Source organism: Eptesicus fuscus, chromosome 17 (genome assembly GCF_027574615.1).
Source record: "Eptesicus fuscus isolate TK198812 chromosome 17, DD_ASM_mEF_20220401, whole genome shotgun sequence".
In the NCBI taxonomy this organism is placed as follows: Eukaryota; Metazoa; Chordata; class Mammalia; order Chiroptera; family Vespertilionidae; genus Eptesicus; species Eptesicus fuscus.
The window spans coordinates 43,751,731-43,770,543 of NC_072489.1; the positions used below are offsets into that span (position 1 = coordinate 43,751,731).

At 53.0% G+C, this 18,813-nt stretch overlaps 1 protein-coding gene across 3 annotated transcripts; it reads right to left on the minus strand.

Annotated features, from left to right (window-relative positions):
* Nucleotides 1-17,575, minus strand: KCNIP2 (potassium voltage-gated channel interacting protein 2). Of its 3 annotated transcripts, none has more exons than XM_008144212.3 (10): nt 17,503-17,575; nt 3,609-3,704; nt 2,706-2,759; nt 1,926-2,050; nt 1,444-1,513; nt 1,209-1,279; nt 976-1,083; nt 701-805; nt 505-567; nt 1-225 (listed from the first exon to the last, which is right to left on the minus strand). In XM_008144212.3, the coding sequence occupies exons 1-10, from the start codon at nt 17,573-17,575 to the stop codon at nt 178-180; spliced, it is 813 nt and encodes a 270-aa protein (XP_008142434.1). In that variant the 3' UTR covers nt 1-177. The 3 variants fall into 3 exon arrangements, with proteins under 3 accessions (XP_008142434.1, XP_008142433.1, XP_008142435.1); XM_008144211.3 differs by having other exon boundaries at nt 2,706-2,804; XM_008144213.3 differs by lacking the exon at nt 2,706-2,759.
* Between the last annotated feature and the right edge of the window lie 1,238 nt (nt 17,576-18,813).

An 18,813-nucleotide genomic window follows, 5' to 3' on the forward strand; every position in this document is an offset into this window, starting at 1 on the left:
CCTGGCTCCTTCAGCTCCAATGATCTGAACTACTGAATCCCCAGGCTCTTGGATTCCTACAGGCCCTGGGGCAGGGCTAGGGTGAGGAGAGAGCTAGGAAGAGAAAGATGAGGTCCAACTGGACTAGGGCTAGAGCATGGTCCCCCCACAGGACAACTGACCCCCTCTCCTGGTGAGCTAGATGACATTGTCAAAGAGCTGCATGGACCTCATGATGTTCTCATCCTGTAGCCATGGTGTGAGAGAGGCAGATTGGAGAAAGAAAGAAAAAGAGCTTGTCAGAGGCAGGGAGAGAGACACTGAGTCATAAAGGAGGACATTCAGAAACACAGAGAGGCAACGAGGAAGGAGACACCCAGAGAGACCAGAGGTGAAGAATGACAGGCCTCCCCCAGTTGTGAAGGAACAGGATTGGGAGTGGGGGTGAGTTAAGGAGCCTTCTCCTATATCATTGAATTAGGCCCTGAGTCCAGACCAGGGAATGTGGAGGGTGGGGACCTGTACCTTTTGACAAGATTCAATGAATTCCTCAATGGTCACCACGCCATCCTTATTCCTGTCCATCTTCTGCAAAAAGGTAGTTCGGAGGGAGAACAGGATGGATGGCGGGAGAGAGGCAGGTAGAATTCAGGCAAGTTCCCTACAGGGACCTCACCTTCTCTTCACTCCAGGACCCTCCAGCCTACCCAGTCCCAAGCACCTGGAAGAAGCTCTCCACATGTTCCCTTGGGGCCTCCTCTCGGAGTGCAGGATACGTATACTTGCCCATCATGTCATAGATAGACTTCATGATATCAAGCATTTCCTGTTAGACCAGGAAAAAAAGAGGATCCCTCTTCAGAGCCTCTTAGCCTCCAAACCAGGAGGCCTAGGCCCTAGGGCACGCATCACCCTGCTGGTGATGCATATGTGGGTCACATTTCCTTCCTATGGGCCTTTTGCACCCCCTTCAAGCTCTTCAGTTGCCTTGCTCACCTCCTTGGTGATGCAGCCGTCCTTGTTGAGGTCATACAGGTTGAAGGCCCAGTTCAGCCTGTCATCTATGGTTCCCCGAAGAATCACTGACAAACCAGCCACAAAGTCCTGGGAAGGAGGCAGGGGGGGAAACGTGTCTTTAGATACCCTTTACCCAACCTCCTCTCTGGGGTTGGCCTATACATTCTGGCCCTGAAGCCCTAGGCCTCCCTGGCCCACCTCCTCCAGCTTACCTCAAAATTGACTGAGCCATCATGGTTGGTGTCAAAGGCATTGAAGAGAAAAGTGGCATATGTGCTAGAGTCTGAAGAATATGTGGGGATCAGTAAGCTTGACTTCCAGACAGCAGAGGGCTTCCTATCTCTATGGGATTCCCCAAGCACTCTTATCATTTGGCATTCCCACCCCCTCCAGACCCCTCTCAGCCTAGAGACGAACAGCTGCTTCCTTTCAGGCCTGTCCCCTCACCTCCTTGAGGGAAGAACTGGGAGTAAATCTGCTTGAAGTTCTCCTCATTGACAATTCCACTGGGACATTCCTGGGGAGTGGGGAGACCAAACTGAAGACAGAGACAAAACCCCCTTCTACTTACTCTTCTTCCATACCCCTCTCTCCTCCATGCCCAGAGAAGGACCAAATCTTCATGTCTCCCAGAGGCTCACCATGCAGCTTTTCTAATGGGAGGCAAGACTTCTCCCAATACATAAATAAAATAAAATAAAATAAAATAAAATAACACAGAACTAACCTGGCAGTCTGGTCTGCCCATCTCAAACAGGCCAGAACTCCGGCTAGAAGTTCTGTCTGGGAGGAGAGGAGGAGGGGGTTCTTCCTTCCACCTCCCCTTCCCTCTCACACCCCAAAGCCAGGCCACCTTTCTGAGAAGTCCTGGATGGGCCCCGCCCCTCCTGTCCCACCCCTCACCCAGTTTAGCCTGGCTTTGCACTCACGTTCTTGAAGCCTCGGTACAGGACCTGCAATTCTTTGCGAGTGAACTTGGTTTGCTCTTGAAGCTGCTCCAGACCCTCGGGCCGGTGACACACGGTTGACAGCTCAAACTCATCCTCCACGCTGTCTGCGAGGGTTAGGGGGGACGAGGGGAGGGAGAGCCGAGCCTCAGGCCCGGTCCCCACAACCCTTCTTCAAAATCACGGACCCATACATCCCCCTTATCTCCGACTCCAGAGACCAGCCTGCCAGTTCACTGGACCCCAAGCCAAGGACATGAAGGCAAGGAGAGAAGACACTGGTCAGCTTCAAGGTCTATCAGCCCAAGGCCAGTGCCTGGTCCCAGAGCCACGGATCCGACCCATCTCAGGCCCCTGGCCCCTTGGTCCCTGGTTGGAGGGAAAAGCCCCAAGCCCATCTTCATCCCAGAAGGGGTTGGAGTAGTAAAGACAGGTTCAAGAGGGGGCGTCTGAGGATCCCAGCTCTGGGACTTACCAGACGAACTCAGATCTGCCCAGTCCCGGTCTTGCCTTTTCCAGATCCTTCCTACCAAACCCCGTCTATCCCAGCCATGCCTGAGCCATGCCCCATCCAGCTCCAGCCAAGCCCCATCCAGACACCACCCCTGCCTCCGCCCTGGGTAAGTCTTAGCCAAGGCCCCACCCTCGGCCCCATTTCAGTACCCTCCCCAGCCCCCCCAACATCCAGTCCCCAGGCAAATACCCCCACCCCGTGCTCCCGAAGCACCCCCCGCCCCCGCCCCCACCAGGAGAGTAAGTCACCTGGGTCCAGCGGGCGGGGTCTGTGGGGGCGTAGGGAGGCTGGGGCAGCTAATGCTGAAGGGAGCGAACTGTCACCGAGAAAGCTGAAGACCCGGCCAACTGCAAACACACTCCTCACACTCACTGCAAATCTCACAGACCTGCGTGTTACAGTGCGCACACCCCAGCCCCGCACGCAGAAGCACACATGACGAACGGGCACAGACACACGAAATGGACCCCACGCACGCGTGCTTGAGAAACTCACGCCTGTCCTTTTTCCAAATCGATCCCCAAGTGGGATCAGGAATCAAACACTCTCAAATAACTACAAAACGGGCCTTCATAGCTTGCAAAATGAAGTATGATCCTATGACATGGACAAGGCCCAACAGAAGAAACAGGCCTAGAGACAAAGGGAGATCACTCAACTGGGAACCAGGTTGTCACTGGAAAATCCAAGTATCCTGGCATCTGGTGGAAGGAGCACTCCATTCGCATGGGCGACACACATCTTGACAACCAAAACATGCCAAGGACAGGACAGGAGGCCAGAGTCATAGACAACCCAGCTAAGCCAGGCACAGACCCGCACAGCCGCCTGGACCCGCCCCTGCCACTCTAGCCACAGCACTGGGCTCAGGCCTCAGCCCTACCACACTGGCCACGCCCAAACACGCAGGCCACACCCACTTCTCAAGCAGGCACCGCCCACAGACACTCAGGCCACGCCCTCAAACTGGCCACACCCCACAACCAGTTCCTTCTGCAAGAGGTAGCTACTCACTCTTGTGCCAGCCAGCGCCCACCCTACCGACACATTGGAGACACACACACACACACACACACACACACACGCTCCCGACACACCGGTCCCACCCCACACAACAGACCCCGCCCCGGAAGTACAGGAGCAGCACTTGCTTTCACTGACTGAGGGCAGGGCTTGGGGCCCGCAGCATGGCAGCAGCTGGAGGAACCGCTGCTTCAGCGCTTTTTTAGTAGGCCCTGGAGGGTGGCCTGGGAAGAGAGAAGACCCCAGGAAGGCACATTAACCCCCACTGCCCCTCCGTTCCCTTTCCCACCATCACAAATTAACCCCGGTTGGGGGCGGGTGTTGGGGGAGAATTAAGAGGAGATGGCGAGGGCAGCTGGGGCTGGGTTAGAGGAGCCTCTGGGTTTCAGAGGTATGGAAAGCCCACAGAGGCAGCTTGGACACCTTGCATAATGGGATGCAGCCAGGGACTGCGAGGCAGCGGGGGGTGGGGGGAAGTAGCACTGGCTTCAGTGTCTGCTGACCCAGTGCCCTTGCCTCCCGTGTTATGGCTGAACCTCTGAGGGGGATGTCCAACCCAAGGATTGCCTGGGTAGGAACACCTCTCTCTCACAGACACATTCAGACAGGCATGTATAGTGACACATAGAATGATAAATGACGGAGTAATGGATGCCATGGTGACAGCCTCATACCCAGTAACTCACACCCAGTGGCCTAATTAAGCAGGCTTCAACACACACACACACACACACACACACACACACACACACACACACACTGACCTAAAATTCCTTAATACAAACATAAACAAATATGACCTAGGAAAACATATACATGAGGACCTCTGCAGGCCATCTTACACACAGCATGATCAAACCACACAAAACACACAATGACCCTGGGACATCATGACACACTGCGTTAATGACACACTAAGACCTTATAATATTATGCCACAATGTCGCATATCGATTATCATATTGTGACCTATGTGCCCATGGCACCCAGATACCTAAGACTGCACCCCACCCACAGAATCCCTGTCTGTCCTGGATATGCCCACCTTTCTGTTCCACAACCCCTCATTCCAAGGCACCAAATCTTCCTACCAGTGGCACAGAGTTCCTCATCAGCTAACTCATCCACCCTAAAAGCATCCCGTCCCAGTCCTTCCTAGTATGGCTAACTCTTTGAAAGGGAAATCATAGCAAACTTTGAGGCAATAACAGAACTTAAGATGAGTGTTTTGGTGTGAGCCCACTGATCACCATTCGTCTCCCTTCCTCTTATTTACACGCATGTCCTACAGCTCTAATTGCATCCTAAGGCGACCCTCCACATTCATGTGTGCCTGTCTCCCAACTGCACCCACCTCCAGACTCCAGGGCCAGAGTCCACAGGTCCTGGTGTAGACACCGAGGCCCCCAACTTCCTTTGGTTGTAGGTTACTTGGGCATCCCAGCTCCCACACGGGCCCTGCCCTCCCAAGTCAGTCTCCATCTTCAGGAAGTAAGTGCTAGAAGTGATGGCCTTCTCCTCCTCCAATATGTCCTCTCTCCCTCCTCCGCAGCAGGAGCTATGGAGAGGTGGGAGGGAGGGAGTGGGTCGGGTGGGGGATCGATAGCAGCCTGGCCCCTGGCCCAGGACTCCATTAGCCTGGACTTGGGTTTCACGAAGCTGGGTTGCACCTGGGGACTTTGGTGGTAGAGTTGCCACCAGACAGGGGAGGTGGGGATGGGGGTAGGGACTCCCGCCCTCTTCCAACCACCACCTCTTTGCACATCCTCCTTACCTGCTCCCAGGACTCAATCTCCTCCCTCTAGGCTTCTCTGAAGGTAGAAAGAGAAAGGGGCTGCCTTCAGCCTAAGGGATGCTGGGTTTTCTAGATGACCCCTCTTCCCACTAAATAGTCTAAAGGGGGTGGCAAGTTAGAGCCCAACTGATTTCATCTTTTTAAAACGGGATGAACCCCAGTTCATGTAGGACCAATTCCTGTTCCCCAACCCATCCCAATAAATGCAGCAGAGGATGGAGTTTTCTGCTCCTACTGAACACTAGAGCAGGCAGTGCATGGACCTTCCTTTTCTCCCTAGCTCCTTCCACATCGCCCCATGCAGTCCTCCTATCATGGTTCTTGCTTGTTTTCCTGCCCCTGGTGGAACTGGGGAACAGCCATGCTATGAAGCTGCACAGCTCTTACTGTAAAGAGGAGGCAGAGGCCAAAACACTCTGGTGGAGGCAGAATATGTCCCCTTCCTACCTCCAATATCACTCGCCCCACTTGACTTGGGAGGGGAGTGGAAAATTGACTTCCCACTCCCAGTGTCTGCACCTGGAGACCATTCTGCCATTGGATCCTGAGAGGATATGGGGGCTTAGGAAGCAGGGTCCCAATCTGACCCACCCCTCACCCTCCTGCCAGAGCTGACCTGTAAATGTTTCATTCACAGTGTTCCTTCTCCTGTCCCTCCAGAGCCCATCCCCATCCTAAGTCTTGGGTATAGAACTGTTACATTATCAGGAAACTCTGGGAACAGCCACACACACAATCTGATACCCGAAGAGGCTAGCACATACCCTGTCCTCTCAGACAGTCACATCTACCATCTGACAAAGCCATGTACTCTGTCACTTTGACACATTAAATCACATCCCTGTCACAGTACACAGGCTCTCACATAGTCACACTTTCATCCTTTATCATCTCACACATGAACACACACAATCATATCCCCTGTATCTGTCACCCACTGAGTCCACAAACACTCTATTACCTATACCTGCAAGGATAGAGGTGTGGGAATCACACATCTTCAGAGCCGTTGTGGGCCCCTGGCCCCAAAAGGGACTCCCCAGAAGTCTAGTGTTACGTCAGGATTCCCGGAACCTCCTTCCTCTACCCCAGATATCCCTGCTTATCTCCAGACCTCTCCTCATATCTCCCAGACTTCCCTCATCTCCATACCCTAGTCCTCCTGCACTGCACCCTCATCATTTCCTCAAACACCCTGTCCACTGGTCTTCTCTCTTCACCTCCCAGTCCTCCAGATTCCCTCCTTACCTCCCCTAGATGCCCCACCACAGAGTTCCCGTCTTTACCTCTCCCAGATGTCCTGTTCCCCAAGATTCTCTCCTCACCTCCCGGAGATGCCCTATTCCATCACTAACCTGCTCACTCCTGCTCCCAGTCATAAAAGTCAGAGTAGCCCCTCCCCAGTGCTGCAGGCGCTGTCCCTCCAGCCAGAGGCCCAGAGCTGCCCAGGCACCTGGGTTACCTTCCAAGGAGACAGGCTCAAAGAGGCCAAACTGCTCCAGGACCTTGACAAACAGAGCGAGGACCACAAGCACGGCGACCATCTCCAGCCCTTCCAGGTTCATGGTGGGCCTGGGGCATGGTCCCCAGGCTGAGTCTCAGCACGCCTGCCAGCCCTACTCACACCACCTCCCCATGGAGAGTAAGACGGCCGGCCGGCAGCCTCCCTCCCCTTCTTCTCTGGATCTCCTCCCTCTCCCCACCTCCCTCACCCCGCCCCTGCCCCACAGGCCTCCCAGCCACAGCTTCTTCCTCTTCACAGGCCACTTTAGCCTCTAGACTGGCATCTTCTTGGAAGCCTTTGGTGTGAAGGATATGGGCCAGGCCAGGCCAGAGGAGGGATACAGTGACCTGACTCTGTCCGCAGGACAGCTTCCCCCAGACACCCTGTGGCTACTCTGTGCCAAAGGGAGGGGGTAGAAAGAGGAGCTGTCCTTAGGGAGAAGGCAGGGAAGGGCAGGGTGAGAAACTACGAGTAAGTAATAGATGTATGGGTCAGAATATGTGATGGGTGTTTTCTGGTGTGTATATTCCTATGTTTGTCTGTATGGAGAATACGTGTCTGTGTGTTTACACCTGATCGTGCACCTGTCTATTAGGTGTGTGTCTTGTGTATAGGGGGTATGTGACCTGGGTGTCTATGATGTATGTGAGAGAGTGTATTGGAATATTTCTGAGTGTGTATGGGTGTAAGTGTCTGTGTTTTAGTAGACTTATGGGCTGTGGGTCTGAAGACTGGTAATATGGATGTGTCTATAATTAGGAGTCCAGGTCTCTGGTGGTTGTGTAATTGTATCTGCATGGAACTGTATGAGAATATAAGAGGGAAGAAAGCAGTGACCTCTCCCGCCCAGAGGACACTACCAGCATCGATTGCAGTTGCCATGGAGACAGTGGGGGTGGGGCGAAGCATTCTCTTCCCACTGGCCACAGACAGGAAAATTGAGGCTCAGAGAGCGAGAATTAGGCCCAATAGCCTGGGCAGGAAAAAAGTCTGCTTAGCCTTATCAGGACCTTTTTGGGAGGAGACTTATTGCACCTGCCTTTGGGACCAAGAGACCCCGTTTCTTGGGAGAGGAGGAGAGACTGCTCTTCCCTTCCTCCTGACTGGGGCTGCCTAAGCCCTGCCTGCTCCCAGGGAACCGTTATTGAGCAGATGGAGAAGCCCAGGGTAGAAGAGAAATCTGAACTCGCCAAGGGCACCACCCCCACTGCCCCTCCCCCCCCCCCCCCCCGCCCCGAACATTCCTGGAACTCCTCCCCCATCTTCCCAGCTCCTTCGGGGTCAGTGGTGGTGGTGGGTGTAGGGGGTGGGGAGAGGCCTGCAGAGCCAGTGAGCCAGAAGACTGGGGCTGCTGAGTTACTGCACAGCTGAGTAACACTGATTGCACCCTCACTGTGTGTTAGATAGAGTTCTATGTGCTCACAGACATTATCATGCTGAGTTTTCACAATAAACCTGTGACAGCAGTAGAATTATCCCCACATTACAGGTGGTGAAATTAAGGCGGAAGAAGGTAAGATCAGCATCAGAGCCTCAATTTTAAACCAGTCTGACTGTGAGCCTACTGCACTCTAAACCACCACACTACACCGGCTCCCTTCTTAGACAGCTTGCCCACCCAGGAGGCCCAGTTTAGGATGATGGACCCCAGAGGAAGCCCTCTTTCGCGGTCCAGCTCTGGAATGAGCTTGTGACTGAGCCCCAGTTGTGGGGTGGGGGTTGGGTGGGAGCTGGTCTCACCACTTCATTTGAGCGTCACTGATTTGTAGTTCTACCGACCACCACTGGGGGTCAGGCCATATCTTACCCATTCCTCCCCCTGCACCCTCCCCCCTCACCCCCAAGCCCAACATCCCAGGAAAGTGTTGAAAGGAGGGGAGGAGGGGAGCCACCGCAGACTTGATCCTCTGCTTCCCCTCCTCTCCGCCCCCAAGAAGAAACTCAGGGACTGCTTTCAGGTTCCCACACTTTAGAGATGACAGATTAACAGGTGAAACCAGCAGACATCTTCCTGTCACCGTCCAAATTCCACATCTGCGTTTACTACCCCGCCCCTCACCCTCACCCTCACCCTCATAGGCAGATCTCTCTTTCTTTCAGCCAGTTTGGCCTCCTCACTGTCTCCCAAATACACCAAACTCGGTGCTCTCTCTGTGCCTTTGCTCCTCCTGTTCCCTCTGCCTGGAATGCCCTCCCTTCTTGCTCTCCTTCCGTCCTACAGTTCTTACCTACTGTTTGGAGACATCTTAAATTCCCTTCCCTTCAAAGCCTCCAGCCCTCAGCGGACTCTCAGATACCTGAAGTTCTATCGAACTCAATGTTGGGCTTCAAAAGTCAGCACCTAATTCTGGAATATATTAGTGCGAACAATAAAAGGAGGCAGCCTAGCATGCTAGGTAATTGTTAGGTTTGATGGAACAATTGAATCAATACCCCTCCCTGGGGAACTGGCTTTCCAGGCCATTTCACTATGGACATTCCTTTGCTTAGGCCACATTTCACTTGTGGTGACCACATTCCATTCTCTCCCCTCCGGGTGTGCATAAAGAAGTCTCCATCCAGAACAAGCCCGCCAAAAGTCCTTTAAAAGCCACGGACTCCTGTCATTGGGTGCTGGAGCCATCAGGCTCAGTCACCTGGTGTGCGGATGATCAAATAAATTCGCGATCCCTCACCCTTCTGGCCTCTTGCTCGCGCATTCCTCCTTCGGTGACCTAACAGTAATAGCGTTGGCCAACGTGCCAGACTGGGTTCAAATCCCAGCTTTGCCACTTAACTTAATTTGCAATTAAATGAGCAAGTTCTTGACCTTTGTGTGCCTCAGTTTCCCATCTCATGTTTGCTGGTTGGAGTAAATGAATTAAAAATGGAAAGCTGATAGAATAACTCCTGGCACGGAGCAAGTGCTGAAGTGTTTGTGACCATCAATTATTTATTTATTTATTTATTTATTTATTTAATCCTCACCTAAGGATATTTTTCCATTGATTTTTAAAAATATTTTTTTATTGATTTCAGAGAGGAAGGGAGAGGGAGAAAGGGATAGAAACATCAATGATGAGAATCATTGAATGGCTGCCTCCTGCCCGCCCCCTACTGGGGATGGAGCCCACAACCCAGGCATGTGCCCTTGACCAGAATTGAACCCAGGATGCTTCAGTCCGCAGGCTGATGCTCTATCCACTGAGCCAAACCGGCCAGGGCTACATTGATTTTCAGATAGAGGGAAAGACAGAGAGAAACATCGATGTGAGAGAAACACATCGATTGGTTGCCTTTGGCACGCGCCTTGACCAGGGCCCAGGCTGGGGAGGAGTCTGCAAGTGAGGTACATGCCCTGGATGGAATCGAACCCAGGACCCTTTGGTCCACAGGCCGATACTCTATGCACTGCGCCAAACCGGGTAGGGCTGTGACCGTTATTAATAACATGCCACTCACCCCTTATATTTAACAATACACAAACTGTTTCCACAAACATTGTTCTCTCAATGGCTTCTCATGACAACCCCATGAAGTAGGCAGAGTGATTAGTGTTGTGCCCATTTTATTGATGAGTTAAACAAGGCCCAGAGAGATAAAAGGACTTGCTCAAAGTCACCTAGTTAAATGATGCAGATTTGAACCCAGATATTACTGGATCAAACCTGCTTCCTCAACTAAGTTCCTAGAGGGCAAGTTCCTAGAGGGCAAGGATGTTAAAAAAAAATTGTATAGACAAATTGAATGCCAGGCTCTGAGTTGGTGCCTGTGAAACAAAGACGAACCAAACAGGACTCTGGCTCCCACTGGGCAGGGAGAGACAGCTCGCTGAGAGAACTACAAGCCATCTAGTCATTCAAAAAATACTTGTTGCATGCCTACTACATGGTAGGAACTGTTCTAGGCAAGCCATGAAATGATCTATAGTAAAAACTTTCTAAGTGGGAGGCCAGGCAAAACTTGGAGAGGTTATTTTTTGAGTTGACTCTTAAAGTATGGCTACAATGTCAAAGGACCATTTTAACAAAGGGATAATTTATTGAGCGCATTTTGTGTCCTGGATACTTTACATATATGACCTCACTTAGTCCTCATAATAAACCTGGTAGATACGGCCTATTATTCCTGTGTTTATAGCTGGCATGGTTAGAGTGAGTAGTAATATACCTATTTTGCAGATGAAAGAATTGAGGCTCAGAGAAGTGATTTTCCCAAGTCAGCACAGATGATAAGGGATAGATGAAAACTTGAACCAGGCCCTGAACAGTGTGGTTGAGCTTTGTCCCATGCACGGAGAAGTCACGGGTTCGATTTCCAGTCATGGCTCATGCCCAGGTTGCAGGCTTGATCCCCAGTAGGGGGCCTGCAGGAGACAGCTGATCAATGTTTCTCTCTCCCTCTCCATTCCTCTCTCTCTCAAATCAGTAAAACAAAATTAAAAACTTGAACCAGAACAAATGATCTGCCAGCTCCCTCAGGCTGTCTCTCCAGTGCATGTGGATATGGAAAGGAATCCTGGATGACTGTAGCTTACTCACCAGGAGCTAAAAGTGATAAGACCAAAAGGGTCAGAGTCCATGGAGCCTTGAATGCCAAGCCAGACTATTTGCATTGAAATAGTACAGCATCATTTCCCTGACCTCTGATGCTGATTCACAGATGGACAGATTGACAACTTTGCAGCCAATTGCCATGTCCCTGACCTTCCACTTTCCTCTCTCACTCCCACCCTCAACCTTTAGAGACCTTGACTTAGCCTTGACCCAGCCTTACAGGGACTCAAGGTCCTAAATCAATCAGGCCTCTGGTGGGATGGTCTGTCAGAAGTGAAAGAGTGAGTCATTTTTCAGGTTCTCCCTTCTCCCTGCTCAGAGACCTCTCAAGTCTCTGGACCCTGTGAGAAACTTGCCCAGATGTGTCCTCCTCTAGCACCCTCTAGTTCTTTATTCAAAGGAGTGAAGTCTTTTTTTAAAATATGTTTTTATTGACTTTATTTATTTTTTTATGTTTTTGGTGGGGTTTTTTTGTTAATCCTCACCAGAGGATATTTTTCCATTGATTTTTAGAGACAGTGTAAGGGAGAGGGAAAGACAGAGAGAGAGAAATGTCAAGACACATCGATTGGTTGGGGGCAGGGGATTGAGCCTGCAACTGAGGTATGTGCCCTTGACCAGAATCGAACCCAGGACTCCTCAGTCTGCAGGCCGATGCTCTCTCCCCTGGGCCAAACTGGCTAGGGCTTATTGATTTTGGAGAGAGAGAAATGGAGAGGGAGAGAGAGAGAGAGAGAAACATCAGTGTGCGAGAAACAGATCAGCTGCCTCCTGAACGTCCCCCCGGGGATCAAGCTCAAAACTCAGGCATGTGTTCTAACCCTGAATTGAACCAGTGACACCCCAGCCACAGGACAACACCCAACCACCTGAGCCACACCAGCCAGAGCAAAGGAGTGAAGTCTTCACGGAAGTGCTTCAGACAGAGTGAAGGCTCAAGGGAAAACTTTCTTGAAGCATTAGGTGGGCCCTCCCTGGTTCTCTCAAATCTCAGCAGACATACTCCTATCATTTAGTCATTCAAACCTTGTGGGGGACCCACCCTATGTTTCTGTCCCACTTTCTCTCTCCTTCCTCCTCCAGTGAAGATCCCAAGTGTTCTCTCTCAGTCCCCCGGCTCCACTCTCTCCCAGCCAGGCCAGAAGACACAGCAGCCCCCAGCTGTATCAGGTGATTAATGAACTCCTAGGCCTTTGGGCTATTTTGGGGCCTGGAAGTCATGCCTGCTATGATTGAGAGCTGGCCCTGCCAGGCTCTAGCCATCTGTCACTGAAGACAGGCCCAAGCAGTGGGCTTGGGGGACGCATGATCCCCAAGCAACTTCTAAGTATGACTCTGGCTCAGCCCCATCTCCCCTCCTTCTGAGGAGCACAAGGCAAAGAGAGGCCTGTCTGTACTCCAGGGGATCAAGTGGATACCATGGAGAGAGCCAGAGAACTACAGGTTCCAGAATGCCCCAGGGCTAGGTTATTTTGGCCTCCCTGGGGCCAGATGGGGAGGGGATGCTGGGTTTTCCAGGCCGCCCTAAGGAAACCCAAGTGGAAGTGTGTACAAATAGCAGTGCCCATAATTCCCATATCATAAATTCCACAAATCCCACACCAAAGTACAATCTTGTGAAGGCTGCACAACTAATTCAGTGTGACTCGGGAGCCCCCAACCCAACTCCAAAGCATAAAACTCAAGTACATGCAGTTTCACTGTCACAGAATCCCAGGGATATGCAACCTCAGGGACACACAGCCCCAGCGTTCACAACCCCACTGATGCATGCACAACCCCCTTAGTACAGACTCTTAGAGATAGACAAAACAGTGACATGTAATCCTTATGCCACACAAGTTTACCCACCCCATCATGCATGAGCTCACTAGCGGAGTTCATGTTGGCCCAGTCCTACCTCAGATTTTTTTCCTCTGGACACTCACCCCAGTCATCTTAAGATCCCATTAAACTGAACAATTCAGTAAGGGGCTGTGCTTTTCCCCTGCTCTGCTGCAAGCTTCTTCCCTTTATCCCTGTGGGGTGTCCTGCCTCCTACGCCCACCTGCTTGCAGCCCCCTCCTCTGCCCTCAATGAGAAGCCCTGCCCCCTCCTCCACCACGGGGAGGGACCATGATGCCCATCTCCTTTCCTCCTTGACAACCCCTACTCCTCCACCTCCTCGGTAAGGAGCCCTATCCCTACTCCACTCTGTCAGGGGTACTGCCCTTTAACCCCCCTTTTTTTTGGCGGGATCCTGCTCCCTCCATCTGCGAGGAGCCCTTTCCCGCCCCACCTTTGTAAAGCTCCTGTCCCACTTCGCTCACTTTTTGAGGGGTCCAGCCCCTTCCTCCCTTCCTCCTACCTGGCGACAGCGACCCAGTCACCAGCTGGTAGAGGGATCGTGCTGCCTGCCCCAATGGGCTCCTGCACCTGCGGGGGCAACGGTGCATGATTCCGCTGAGAGCGCAGTGGCCAAGCTCCGCCCCCAAGGCCCGGGGTGGTCGGTTTCCGCCTTGTGGGCCCTGCGTGGGCGGCGCGGGAGGGCCGGACCCGCAGGACCAGGACCTCAGACAGCAGAGTCTCATTCCACGCCAGGTCTTCTCCGGACCGCATGAGGGGAACTCGCCCTAGCCCCAGCATCTAGAGCACTGAACCCCAAAGTTTCCAGACTGAAGCGGAGGGGGCACGGGGGAGGGAGGGGGGACGGGGAGGCGGGGCGGGACGGCGAGGACTCTCTTCATAGCCTTCTTTGGGAACATTTTCTGGATTTCTGTTGGGGAAGAGCCGCACCCACGGCTTTTGAAAAAGGAGTTGGGGGTAAATGAAATCTTTTATTGCCCTTCTTCAGCCCTCCCTCCGCTTGTCACACCCTCCTCTTTGCATTTTGGTAGAGATATGAAGGGGTAAGAGGTGAGAGGACACAGTTGTCATGGCAACTTCCCACACTTCCATACTTCCTGGACCAATGGGGGAGAGCAGAAGGGAGGAGGAGGAACTGGCCAGTGTATTGGGCAAAGAAGAGGTGACAGGGATGTGCCCCTACTGATCTTTCTCCTGGCTCCAAATTCCTTTCTCTCATAGCTGTTTGTGTCCCTCTGTCCCAGCAGGTTCACAGATTCTCCCATTATACACTGACTTCCAGCAAATGCATTGGGAGAAGCCACCCTCTTTATAAAAAAACAAAACAAAACATTTTTATTGATTTCAGAGAAGCAGGGAGCGAGAGAGCTAGAAGCATCAATGATGAGAGAGAATCATTGATCGGCTGCCTCCTGCACGCCCCCTCCTGGGATCGAGCCTGCAACCCGGGCATGTGCCCTGACGGGGAATTGAACAGTGACCTCCTGGTTCGTAGGTCCACGCTCAACCACTGAGCCACCCCAGCAGGCGGAGAAGCCCCCCTCTTCTCAGTCCGAGCCCTGACCTCTTTCCTGAATTCATTCCCATCCGGCTTTACCCAAAGTAAACCCTTTTCATTACCCACTATGCTTTCAAACTGCTGGGACAGAAGGGACATAATTCCACTCCTCTCGACTGGCATCCCGTATTTTTGTTTGAAAATCTTACGTTTACAAGGCAAGAGTCCCCGCCCGAACTCCATGCAAATCTTGCCCTTTGATTTGGGAACATCCCTATACAGAATCAGCTCCGCAGGCAGAGCTCCTTTAATACCACACGGGGGCGCCCCAGTCCGGGGAACAATATTTATGGCCAGAAGGACGTGATTCCCGAGATCCCAGGCCCAGCGACTGGAGCTCTGGCCTTGGCCAGCCAGGTGCATATTCTCTCATCTTCTCCAGTCCTTCCTTTGTTTCCAGCTAGGAAAGGACCGCCATCGATCACTGACTTTCCCCACCCCGCCGCGCTGCCAAGCGGCCCTGCCAGGCTGGTAAGACCGGGGTGTTAGATGCGGGCGGGGTGACTCTCGGACTGGCCCCCCCGCCCCCCCCCCCCCCCCCTAAAAGTCTTCTCGGTCTGCACAGGGAGGATACTTTGGGAGGTGGCCCGGCCGCACCTCTCCCCTGAACGTTCTTCAGTACCGTGGACAACGCCTCCCCGGCAGGTTTCTGCTCAGGCATCTCTGAGTGCCCAGCGCTTTAACACAGGGGGCATTGCAACCCCATTTGTCTTCCGCTATAAAATAAGCCCTCCTTCGAAAGAAGAGATCCTGGGAGTCCTATTTCTCTTTCAAAGCCGTGTGTAGACCTTGCTACAGAGAGGATGCTCATGACACAGAACATGATTCTTGATGCTTGCCAACATTTGACCTTTCTCTTTCCCTTGGGAAGGCAGGAGATAGTATTCCCCATTTCACAGATGAGAACAGTGAGGCTCAGAGAGAGAAAAAGTCATACATACCTGGTATTCACATTTCCATTCCTGCACCTTCTAATAAAAATGCTTCCCCACCTTCACCCAATCAATCTCTGATTCAAACAGCCAAGTGAGGAGGGGATGATTCCATTATAGGGAGAATCAATTAAAGCAGGAAGCAAACACCGACTAATGTGGTGCTAATAAGTGCCCTGGGCCCTTACGACTCTCAAGGATCCTGAGATGAGGACAGTACAGAGCAGAAATAGACAGCTGGACCTTTGGATTCCATCCAGATCTGAGGCACATCTAGGGCACATCTGGGGCCTGCCTGAATGGAAGGGCTTCCCCTTCTGGGGGTCTGAGCATAGGAACTAGGCCCTCCGCAGGCTTAGTGAGCCAGAAAGACACTTTCTAAAGGCATTACATTCTAGTCCTCTACCCCATCCCCAAGTCTTAACCTCATTTCCTTCAGGACAGACAAGGATCACTTAGCCTCCTTCCACCTCCCCAACTTGTTTCACACACAGAGGAGACACTCTCCCTCCTCCCATCTTCTGTTAAGAGTTTTTGAGCAGGCTGCACAATGAGAGACAGAAACACACACGTACATGGAAATGTACACAAGGTGTCACCCACACAAACACATGGATCTGCTTACCAAACCCAGGATTGTGCACAGGCACAGATGCACTGGTCTCACATGCCTCCCCAATGTGGGGGAGAGAGGATATCTGGGCAGCAAAGTGGTTTGGGGGACATTTATAAAGGGAGGCCACATGGCACCTCCCAAGCTAGAGCTTCTTTCTATCTCTGGGTCTAGAGGGAGGCAAGAGAGTGCGTTTTCCTTTGGGTTTGGGTGAAGTTCTGGGAGGGTTGTTGGGTATTGAATGAGCTTCAGTTATAAGAATGATCTCTGAGTACTTTATGGGGTGGGATGGGGACCTGACCCAGCACTAACCAAAGCCCAGGGACTGGGGCCAGATGCTGCTCCTAGGAGCCAGGCTGGGTAGCTAGGACACTAGAGTCCCTCCTGGGTCCACCTGGGCTACTTGTGGGAAACATGGGGGAAACAGGGGTGTGTACTAAAGATCTCCTTCTGCGCCAGGAAGCTAGAGAGGCAGCTAGGGTAAGAGGCGTCATAGACACTCACAAAGCCCCACTGAAGATACCTCCACATGAAAGTGCACAATCAGCATCAAATGTCAATATAACCCACATAGTCTCACAATCACAACACACAACACAACCCACTTTAACAAATGCTTGCCCCAGGAAATTCACAACGTCTTACAAAGAGACATACCACCATAAAGTGAAGCCCTGACACTAATGGTAGTCACATGCCACTTCATACAGAATCACACACTCAAAGCACAGGGTTGCACATAGAACAGAGAAACATGGTCAAACAACTTCATTAGTACACTCAGGGTACTACACAACCTCACGCAAACATCTGACGAGATCATACAATCCCACAGCCACATACAATCATGCTCACCCTGGCTGTCACCAAGCCCAGGGCACATGGCAACCAGCTGTGGGAGGCGCACACATATATATACTGTATACACAGACACACACAAAGAATGACAGGCACTCACGCACCTCCCACCAGAACCCTCCTGCCTTGTGTCATAAGGGCCCACACCTGCTGCCTCTCCCCACCTGCCCACCTACTCTTCCCACCCCCTGCCATTCCCCCCTCCCGCCGCCCCCGTGGGACCCAAGACTTTGAACTTGTGTCCAGGGGCCCAGAACAGCAGGGAGGTGCCTGGAAATGGGGCAGAGTGTGGGTAAGGGATTGGCAGGGTCAGAGGCTTAAGGGTTTGGAGGACTGGAATCTACCCTCCCTCCCTCCCACGAGCCCCGATCCACCGACTCACCAGTGAGCTGGTCATAAGATCCGTCCAGGTCTCGGGAATCGGACAAACTCTCCTTGCGACCCTGGCCCCGCATGGCCCCCGGCGACCCCCTCCCGTCCCTCCTGGGCTGTGGGAGGGGGCGCCGGGTGGCTGGGATAGGGCGCTCACACGGCGCCCCCTGGCGGCGGAGCCCTCAGCCGGGGCTGGGGGCCAGGAGAGTCTGGGCTAGGATTGAGTCTGGGGACCGGGAGGGTCTAGAGCCCACCCAGGGGTCCTGGGGCAGGAGCGGAAGGGAGGCTTGGGCAGTAGGTGAGCGCAGAGCCTGAGGCAGAGCTGAGCTGAGCGCGGAGCCGGAGCCAGCCGCCTCTTTCCTCCCGCCCCCTCCCCGCGGCTGTCACCACTGCCTCCCCCCTTTGGCGCTGCCGGGATTGGCTCCCCCTACCCCCGCCCCCTCCTCTTTGCAGCTCCAGGAGGCACCCGGTGAAAGGGTGAGCTGGGAAGTGCCGGGGGAGAGATTGGCTCTCCAGCAACACTACCCCCTAAACCCGAAGCCCTGGGTCTTGGGGGTGGAAGAGAGAGCGGGGCCAGAAAGGCCCCACTGTGAGGAAACTCCGCCCCCTGTTCTCCCCCACTAAGCCAGCACTGGTCGGGTAAGTCTCCGTCCGAGTCCCGTTAGTCCGTCTCTATGTAGCCCCTATTTTTCTCTGTTGCTCTCTTCCTATGTACGAGTCTCTGTGCCTCCCGCCGCCCCCTGCCCCCGCCAGTGCCCACCCAGCTTGAAGGGGGCTGGGGAGTCAGAGGAGGGGTCAACCTGGGAAGACAGACTTTCCTCAGGCCAGTGGACTACAATTTCCTCTTCTCTCTCAGAAGTACCCCAACCCTCACCCACTCCAGGACTTGGGCACATTCACTCTCAGGGTGCCTTCTTTCCTGATCTAATGACCCCTGTTGGCCAACTGGGGAGAAAAGGAAAAGACAGTGAAACAGGTCAGCAGAATTCTCAAGACTTTCTTGCTCTTCTGTTTATTCAACTTTCCTGGTCTTCTCTCTTCTATCACCTGCTCTGTCCTAGATTCCTCATTTATCCATAAGATTTGGCGGAGGGGGGGGCCGGGGGGCTGGGAAGGGTGGCAACTGAGAGTTTGAGGACCCAGGTGAAGATCCAGTGGGGAATAAATGCTCTTGATGTGAGCCCCGCTCCCTTCCCAAGAACCCTCCCTATCCCACCCCCATGAGGATGGAGGGGAGGGAGTGTCTGCTGGGTCTGGATGGTCTGGTGGCAGTGTCCCAGGTAATCCTGCCTGCCCAATGGCTCCTTTGGAGGAGTGACCT

Coding starts and splice junctions, on each gene's coding strand:
- KCNIP2 (XM_008144211.3), bottom strand. CDS start 17,575: ATGCGGGGCCAGGGTCGCAAGGAGAGTTTGTCCGATTCCCGAGACCTG. Junction 2,051..2,705: donor ACCCCGCCCGCTGGACCCAG/GTGACTTACTCT, acceptor TAACCCTCGCAG/ACAGCGTGGAGGATGAGTTT. Junction 568..700: donor ATGTGGAGAGCTTCTTCCAG/GTGCTTGGGACT, acceptor ACCTTTTTGCAG/AAGATGGACAGGAATAAGGA.